General features: G+C 48.0%; 2 protein-coding genes across 2 annotated transcripts; both read left to right on the top strand.

The window, feature by feature from the left end:
* Positions 1 to 1,038: 1,038 nt before the first annotated feature.
* Positions 1,039 to 2,658, top strand: kyn-2 (Kynureninase; the record flags this gene model as incomplete). Its single annotated transcript, XM_031147331.1, has 3 exons — positions 1,039 to 1,273; positions 1,325 to 1,674; positions 1,723 to 2,658. Coding segments are annotated over 3 exons (1,521 nt in total), but the record flags the coding sequence as incomplete, so codon positions are not given.
* A 469-nt stretch (positions 2,659 to 3,127) lies between these two features.
* Positions 3,128 to 6,924, top strand: pi071 (Uncharacterized protein; the record flags this gene model as incomplete). The annotated part of the gene is made up of 3 exons (XM_031147330.1): positions 3,128 to 5,429; positions 5,554 to 6,599; positions 6,661 to 6,924. The coding sequence occupies 3 exons, from the start codon at positions 3,128 to 3,130 to the stop codon at positions 6,922 to 6,924; spliced, it is 3,612 nt and encodes a 1,203-aa protein (XP_031007412.1).
* Positions 6,925 to 9,681: the final 2,757 nt, after the last annotated feature.

Raw genomic sequence — 9,681 nt, 5'->3', positions numbered from 1 at the left:
GGTGTTGTGCAGCAGTTATAGACGATCCGGGTACCTGCCTGCGGGCTGGTGATACTACTACGTACAGATCTTGCGGCACAAGATCAGCAACTAGGTATAAGTAGGGTAGGCTTGGGGGACAGGGCCGTTGGGACTTGAGACTCGTCTCCCAACTGACAGGAGCGGCGCGGTCAGGCTGGTGCACAGGGGTACGGAGTACGAGAGTACGAGTACGGTAAGGTACGTATTGTAGTGTCGAGAGATAAGGAAAGGGGGAAGAAATGCAATTGAGACTCGTATACTTGTATCAAACAAACAAGAATGGACGGGACTCTTTAATATAGAATCAATGGGAAATCTCTTCAATTAAGTTGGCCGGCGTGCCCGCCATAGTTTGTTGGGTTGACGCAACTATAATCCTCGCGTTATTTTATTTTATACCTTAGCTGGTGATGCTTCGTGTCAGGGCCCTATGAGGGCATAATTCAACGGTGGCACCGGCTATTCCAGGCTCATCCCCTCGATTAGATGAAAGCCGGTGGGAAGCTATTCCAGAAAAGTACTAGCTGTGTCAGAGTATTCTTCTTCCCTGGATAGGATCATACCCTTTTGGGACTAAACCTCTGTTCTATTTTAAGGTGTAACAGTAAACCCTGCTGCGCTGGTACTGTGGCACTGCAGATAAGCGTCATGTGATGGTGGCATTTGATTGCCCTGGAAGGCTATGACTAAGGTACCCCTCATGCTATGCCAGATGAGGTTTTGAAGGGGTAATCAAAACCATCACCGACTCCCGCACACCTTCAGATGAAAGCTCATCATCACGGCCCAGAAGCTGAAATTCGAAATTTCCTCACCATTTGCACCATCGCATGACACAGCACTGCATTTCTCATTACACATCGTTCCATGCACTATAACCCCTCATCCGCTTCCGAAAGTCTGGAGAACGGGAAGATGGGCATCTAGCTACCCCGGATTTGAGCAGGCGACCCAGAGATTCGTCCCAAACACGTATTACGCCTTCTACTTTGGCTAGAAACGCAATTCCCGTCCAGAATTAATCACTTCTTCACCGCTACGACAAGGGCATCTTACCAAAGAGAAACCAAACAGCTGCCTCTTTTGACACATTGTCATTTACGGAGTAGGGCCATGGACGATGAAAGTCAACACGTGGGTAGCAGAGAACGTGCCGTTACACTAGACACTCAGGACCCCCTTTCCAGGATCCGGCAAGAGTTCCTCATTCCGTCCAAAGCTCAGCTCAAAGCGAAAAGCTTGACGGAAGCAGGTATAACTATCTCTTGCTTACATGTCCTCATGACGTATTAAATAATCTCAGAATCTCATGACCCATCTTATGATGCCTCCGTCTACCTTTGCGGGAATTCCCTAGGCTTGCCACCGCGATTGGTATCGACACGTCTCCAACAGCATTTTGCAACGTGGTCTTCTCAGGGCGTGTTTGGACACTTCAAACCTCTCACCGGGTCCCCATTGCCGACATGGTTAGATGCGGACTCCAAGGCATCAGAAATGATGGCTCCTATTGTGGGTGCTCAGCCTGCAGAGGTGGCAGTCATGGAGACCTTGACTGCCAACTTGCATCTCCTCATGGGTGCCTTTTACAAACCGGATATAACTGGTCGTCATAAGATCATCTTAGAAAGCAAAGCATTTCCTTCTGATCATGTGAGACCCCTTTCCATCTTGTTCCATTCTGAGCTAATAATGTAACAGTTTGTTGTAGAGACTCAAATAAAACATCACAATCTAGATCCGAGTGTATCAATGATAGAAATATCCCCGCCATCTCAAACCTCATCACTTTTGACCACAGACCACATCCTCTCAGTTATAGACAAGCACGCTAGCGACACAGCACTCCTCCTCCTCCCAGGAATCCAATTCTACACCGGCCAACTCTTCGATATCCCCACCATCACAGCTCACGCCCGCTCCTTAGGGATCTTCGTCATCTGGGATCTCGCCCACGCAGTCGGAAACGTCCTGCTTCAACTCCACGACTGGGATGTCGACGCAGCAGCCTGGTGTTCCTACAAATACATCAACGCAGGCCCAGGTGCCATCGGTGGGCTCTTCGTCCACGAACGGCATGCCCAGGCAGAATTCCCTGGGCGATTAGCAGGATGGTGGGGTAGTAGCAAAGAGACACGTTTTGCAATGGATAACCATTTCAGCCCAATACCTGGCGCGAAAGGGTTCCAGCTTTCAAATCCATCGATTTTGGATATCACGGCGCTGAATGCTTCGCTTGAGGTGTTTGCTCTGGCTGGTGGCATGAAGTCGATCCGTGAGAAGAGTGTGAAAATCACTGCCTATCTTGAGAAACTTCTTCGCGGATCCGAGAGTTTTAATAGGAATCTGTTTGAGATCATCACGCCTGTTCAATCCTCGGAACGCGGTGCGCAATTGAGTTTGAAATTGCGAGACGGCTTACTGGATGTGGTCATGAAGGAGCTAGAAGAGAGGAGTGTCGTTGTGGATGAGAGGAAGCCAAATGTGATACGTGTAGCGCCAGCTCCTTTATATAACACGTATGAGGATTGTTGGGCTTTTGTGAGAGCGTTGGGAGAGGCGCTAGATGTTGCGGTAAAGGCGAAGAAGGGGGAAGTGAAAGCGGAGGGAACTAAGGAATTGGAGGCAACGACATAATAAATAAACTGATATCACGAAGTACCATGGCTGAAAGATGAATCATGATTACATGTTTTGTTAGTGGATAGTCTCCCAACATTCCCAAAAAGTGCTCTACCACTTCGTAGTAACAATAGACTTGGACTAAATTTCGAAAAATATTCCACTTTGGCGTATTTGACTATTATGGGTCAAAATTCATCCTTTATCGCCACACATACCCGAGTATCAGTGATTGATTTACTTCAGACAATGGGTCTAAAACAAATACAAAAGTAAAATTCATCAGCCTCGCCAGCAAGGCTCGCACGGGCCCCAAATTTATCAGTCTTTAAACCACATCTCACCATCCTCTCGTCCCTCCAATTACCACCCCCGCTCTCCAAAAAAGCATGCCTTCATAACACATCCCAATTGCAGCGCCTCCTCTCTTCTAATTCGGTAACTGATACCACCAAACCTCATATCCCCACACCCACCACACAACATGGCATCTACCATCCTCTCCCCAACGCACACGCTCACCCCCTCGGAAGCATTCACGCACCCCCTGCCCCAAGTCCGCACCTTCCACCGCAGCCTAACAACCTCCCTCGACGAAAAGTCCTCGCATCTACGAACCCTAGTCGGCGGATCCTACCGCGAGCTCCTCGGGACCGCCGAGACGATCTTGCGCATGCGTGAAGACATCGAGGTGGTCGAGGAGAAACTGGGGCGCGTGGGGAAGGGATGCGGGCGGAATGTTGTGGGGCATATGGTTGGCGGCCTGGGGAAGTTACAGGATGAGGGCGGTGCGGGGAGGGATATGCAGTTGGGGAGGGCGGCGAGGGGGAAGTGTTTGGGCATGTGTGGTGTGCTTGCCAGTCGATTGTTGAAGAGGAATACGCCGGCTGAAAACAAAGCGCTGAATCTGGTGTTAGCGGCTAAAGTCTTGGTTCTCGGCAGACTGCTTTTGAAAAGCGTTGGGGGAGAGGGGGAGGTGGAGGAGATGAAGAGGAAACTTGGGGGGTTGAGAAGGCGGTTGTTGAGGGGCGTGGAGAAGATTGTGCAGAAGAGTGGAGGCGGCGATAGGGAGGATTTGTTGGGTGCGTTGAAGGCGTATGCGATTGCTACGAGCTCGGGGGCTAAGGATGTGCTGAGGCATTTCTTGCAGATCAGAGCTGAAGCTCTTACTCTTGCGTTTGAGGATGATGAGGACGAGGTGCCTGGGGTTGTGAGGGCGTTGGAGTTGTATACAAGGACGCTGCTTGATGTACAGGCGCTTGTACCGAGACGTCTTTCGGGAGCGTTGGCTGGGCTGAAGGCAAAACCGTTATTAAACGATGAGGCGATTAGGGAGTTGGAGGGCTTGAGATTGGATATTTGTGAGAGGTGGTTTGGAGACGAGATCTTGTTTTTTACTCCATATATTCGGCATGATGATCTTGAGGGCGCATTGGCTGTTGACACATTGAAAGGTTGGGCGAAGAAGGCTTCTGAAGTTTTGCTGGAAGGACTCTCTAAATCGCTGCAGACGATGAATGAGTTTAAAGCTGTTGTTGCGCTGAGAACGAGGATTCTTGAGATTTGGATCAAGGATGGAGGGAAGGCTAGAGGTTTTGATCCGTCGATTCTTCTTGATGGTTTACGGAAAGTGATCAACGACCGCCTAGTTCAGCTTCTCGAGACCAGAGTAAAAAAGCTGCATCTTGTCGCTACGGATGTCGAGGGTACATTGGCATCTTGGAGAGGGGGCATCACAGACAAGCAAGAGAGTCTCTGGGATGCCACTATGCTAGATATGGAGCTCACTCACGGCGCCACACTTTTCAAGCAAGAAGTTCTCGCTCGGACACACGGCCGGAACGATGCTATTTCCAGACCTCTCAAAGGATACCAGGCATGGCGGCAGCTTGTGGATGAGATTATGACGTTTATTGAGCAGCTGAAGAAGCAGAGATGGGATGATGATCTGGAAGATATCGAAGACGATATTACTCTGGAATCTAGGAATACCTTGTTGAGCAAAGATGATCCGAATATGCTGCAAGACCATCTAGATACCAGCTTGGAGAAAGCGTACAAGGATCTCCATGAGAAAATTGCTTCGATGCTGGCTTCCTACGAAGGTGAAGAAATAGGCTCTGTATCTATCTACATCCTTCGAATTATTCGCGACTTCCGCACAGAACTGCCGAAGAACAAGTCTTTACAACCCTTCGGTCTTGCACTGGTACCTCAACTATACGACAGACTAGCATCTACGACTTCGGAAGAGTTGATTAAATCATATTCAAAGAGCTTCGCTAGAAAGAAGGTTGTAGGGAGATCTCTGTGGGAAGGCAACCCCCAAATACCGGTCCAACCATCACCTGCGACTTTCAAGCTGCTTAACGGCTTAACCTTAGCTATGGCAAAGGCAGGTAATGACCTATGGAGGCCAACTGCTGTTGCTGTTCTGAAAAAGCACCTGCGAACAGAGCTTGGTAGATCATGGTTTAGGGCATTGAAAGATCAAGAAGAAAAGGCTGCAAGCCAGACCAATGGAGCCACAACTGATGGCGAAGCGGATTCCCATGAGGCCAAGGAGGAAAGCAATGGTGTTGAGGTCGTTGACCCAGTCCACCGGAAAGAAGTCTTGATACAGTCTCTATTCGATGTTCTACTTCTTCAGAGCTCTTTTGAGCTGCCAGTGGCTGTGGATGATGAGCTACAAAAGCTGGGAGGAAAGCTAGAGGAGCAAGTGGATCTTGAATCTGCATCTCGTAAGAGAATTCAGCAGGCTGCAAAGGATTATTGGAAGAGGACGGGTCTGTTATTTGGGCTTTTAGCATAGACTAGATATCAAGAATTTAATGAACCAAAATAATCCCCGATCTATTTAGTCTACGTAGTAGCTCACCTATACTTCCCAAATAGGCTAGCTGATAAAAGGAGGGGCCGTACCTAGGTACCGATTCGAAAGCGGGACTTCCCAGCTTTTTTTCAGCTGTAGCTTCAACAACATCAGCGCAATGTCAACAACACGACTTACTTTTCTATATCCTCATCTATTCCGCTCAATTCGAGTTGGCGACCCTGCGACAAAATCTATACGTACCAGACAACAAACGCCAACGCCACCCCGACAATGCTCGAATTCACGCAGAGGATTTGCAACGCCGAGCAGGAGGGCTCAGAGATTCATACCACGACATGGCAAAGCCGTGGAGCCTTTTCTACACGAGGATGAAACTGAAGAAGATACCAAAGTCTTCACCCCAGAAGAAAACTCAAAAGAAGGCGAGAAAACGAAGGATGTGAAGCAAGAAGCGTCCGAGAAGGAAGCCAAGCCCCCGAAAACCGAAAACCCCTCATCCACAGCGCCGTTATCAGAAGAAACACAAGCAGCTTTGAGGCTACCAGGTGACGAGGATGTACAGGCTACCGGAAGTGAAAAAGAAGGAGGGTCAACCCCACTTCAACAAGCAGCAGCGAATACAGAAGACAAGACAGCGCCTCCTCTGGAAACAGTGCTGCATATGCCACCTCCTGAGACGGCAGAGCAACGGAATGCCGCGAAGCCGCCACACCTACAAACCCCGCCTTACGTGCACCATTTTGATACCTACACACTAGTGCAGCGGGTAGAAAGCGGAGGGTTTACAAACAACCAGAGTATCACGGCCATGAAAGCCGTTCGCGGTCTGCTCACTACAAATCTCGATGTGGCGAAAGAAGGACTGGTCAGCAAGAGCGATGTAGAGAACGAGTCGTATCTGTTCAGGGCCGCTTGCTCGGAGCTGAAGACGGAGATTCAGAATACGCGGAAGGCGAATGAGGAGACGATGCGCAGGGAGCGCAGCCTGTTGCAGCATGAGGTTGATATTTTAAATCAGAAGCTTACGCAGGAGGTGTTAAGGCTTAAGGATGAGTTAAAGGGCATGTTTGATGATCGGAAGATGGCGGTTAGGACGGAGCAGAGGGCTATGGAGAGTGCTGTATGTTTTCACATCCCCATCCTTAATTACCACCAAGACCTGATGCTGACTAAAGCTTTAGATACAAGAGCTAAATTACAAAATCACCGTTGGCCTCAACAGCGACAGTAAATCCGAGGTCGAGGGTCTCCGCTGGGTCCTGACCAGACGATCGGTCACGGGAATCCTCTTCATGGCATTCATGGTGCTGAGTTCGCTGCGGTATGCCAGTTATAAGTCACACGAAGAGGAGGTTAGGAAGAAGAAAGAGGCAGGCTTAAAACTCGACGAGAGTACTGAGGATTTGCCTCCTCGAGGCGCGGCTGAGATATTGACCGCTAATTAGACTTCACGATGCCAGACTGGCGTCTAGATAGAAAGTGCAATGGCACAAATATACATATCAAGAATAACCTGCTTCATGCGCAGAGTCATTCTCCAGTTTGAGTTTTCAATGGCACTGATTTTCAAGTCGTTCAAGTCAAGTCCAGAAGCGTTTTTGTTTGCCTCCTGTCTAGTCAGGCGTAGCACATGTTTCCTTCCTATTCTTCTCTTTTCCATCCTATGTCTTTCCACCATTCCTTACTCGCCTCCCATTCTACCTCCCAAGAGCATTAAGCAATCCATCGTATTATCCGACTCAGCTTAAAGTGACAATCAAGCTTGCATCCAGCCCATCAATCCATTGACCAAAGTATCAAAACAAACCAGTTTATAGCTTATCCTTGCACCAACCACATTTGCGTTGCGATGATTTTGGAATAGGGAGGGCTTGTTTCATAGAGGTAGGTAGGGAAATGGATCGTTAATTCAATTATTCTTTTGTTTTCTTTGCGTATATAAGTATATATTTTAAGCTCGCGCATCTATCCTTTTCGCTACTATAGGCTCTAGCTTTTGATTAAGTTCCATTTCCATCGTCATGTTAATGAATGCATTATATCTCGAATTTCATTGTGCGAAACATTAATTGGTTGGTTCTAAGAATAAATTAAAGCATGCAATATACGACCAACGTACATACATTTTCCTCACACTATTACTTAGTTGCAATTCAATCCAATCCAGTCCAGTCTAGTTCAGTTCAGTTCTGTTCTGTTCAATCTGTTCTCAATCGATGTAAAGCACTGCTTGATCAAGTTAAGATACAACAGCAACGATATCCAACTCTGCCTCAGTACTGGTCGTCGTCTCCGTCTTATACACCTCGCCGTTAGTGGCTGTCCAATCTGGGTTTATATCCGAGGAGGACGTTGTGGTGAATGATGCGGTGCCGGTTCCTGATGCTCCGCTGTTCGGATGTCAATTAGTTACTGTATCACTGATGCCCTTTCCTTTTTTTCCCCTTTTTTTTTCATTCTCTGGTTTATGATGACCGGAAATATGATGCGATGGGGAGTTTTGAGAAGGTAAGGGAAGGGGAACGGGGGCAATACTTACGTATCGTCGTTTACGGTAAACACGCTTCCATCATCCGTGAAACGGAAGGAGGATACGCCGCCGTCGCAGATGTATGCTGTCTCGCCGTTGAAAACTATATCGGCTGGGCCACCGGTGACGGTCACTGTTTGGCCAAGGTTGATTGATTAGTATAAGTAGATATGGATATCTCAAGGACGTGGGGCTAGAAGTAGAGATGGAGGGCTTTAAGAGAGAAAAAAGGGAAAGAAATTGAACGTACCATGACAAGCTGTGGTACGGGAAATAGCCGTGTTCGTCAGGGTGAAAGAAACGCTGTTGGAGTACCCGGAGATGTGGGGTGGTGCGGAATAAGTGTCTGTCTCGGTGAAGACGATATCGGTCAGCGTGAACAGCGTATCGCGGGGGTTGAGGGGCGCTGCGACTGTGGTTGAGGCGGCGGCGGTGAGAGCGAGGAGGGAGAGGAGGAATTTTGAGATGGGAGACATTGTTGGTGAGTGTTTTGGGTTGGTTGTAATTATAGAATGTTGTTGTGTTGTGTTGTTATTGTACTGATAGATGTGATTCTCAACGGGGTTCCAACTTACTTATATATGCAACCTGAGCAGCGTATTAACAGTATGAGACTATATGCAGCACCTCGTATTCGAACATATAACTTCATATATCAGGTGTTCAATATAATAATCTTCAAATACGATGAGGCGTAGCAGAATATCTCCTGTCGTTGTTCAACCCACCTTGCAACTTCCAGAATTCAGATCTCCTTCGGATTAACTTCCAAATCTGGCAGTATCCAGATCTAGCAAAAATCTAGATGTAGCGATATTCACACATTAATCACTTGTTGTAAAGTTTCTCGTGTACTGTACAATGCGGTGCAGGAATAACAACGTTTCCTGCCTGTCTACCGCGATAATGACTCATAATGAGAGCTCTGAGAATCAATCTAGTGACTTTAGAGCTGGGGTCAGAGTACCGTGATGAGGAAAGTACGGGGTAGTATTTGCTCGTGTACGGCGTAATAGCACAGAAAGTGGCTAGCGCATACGAGGAACCCCAGCTTGCGTACCTAGGCACGGAGTAAGTAACCTGAACCTTTCGCCGCAATAGAGCTTATTTAGAACTTCGCACATCTGACCTATGCCAGGCCAGGTAAGCAGTACTTATTGGTGCTCAATCGGCCTAGAGAACATATAAGCTCCGTCTGAGTAAGAACTTGCCTACTACATGTACTATCAATACCACCCTGAAAACGTAAACATGTATCAGTCGTCGCTATTCGCTCACACGGAGCACGTTTTCCGCTGGGGAAGAGAAGTCCACAGAATCCCGCAGTCTACTTCGAATGCTGTCACGCCACCGTGTGAATAACCTCATTCTTGCGCCACTTCGGGTAAATCTGGCCTAGTGATGCGGCGAAGCAATGTCCCCTGTCTATAGCGGTACAAATGACCATAAAGAGAAGGCGAGATAAAAATAGGATGGGGTAGAGTTAGCGAGCGAGAGGAATAATTGGCTAAGCCAGCATCCATTTGAATGGTGAATACGAAGGGCTTTTGTGGACTTTCGCAAGATGCTGGAACCTGGCCGCGCTTCTGTAATGTGAATAGGTCCACCAAGTTTGTATCTGACTTAAGGACGAAGAGGTGACTGAAGTTTTATAGTAGAGAACTTTCCGTGA

Source organism: Lachnellula hyalina (assembly GCF_007821495.1).
Source record: "Lachnellula hyalina strain CBS 185.66 chromosome Unknown contig00028, whole genome shotgun sequence".
In the NCBI taxonomy this organism is placed as follows: domain Eukaryota; kingdom Fungi; phylum Ascomycota; class Leotiomycetes; order Helotiales; family Lachnaceae; genus Lachnellula; species Lachnellula hyalina.
The sequence above is the reverse complement of the archived record's forward strand: the minus strand, read 5'-3'. Positions and strand labels throughout refer to the sequence as shown.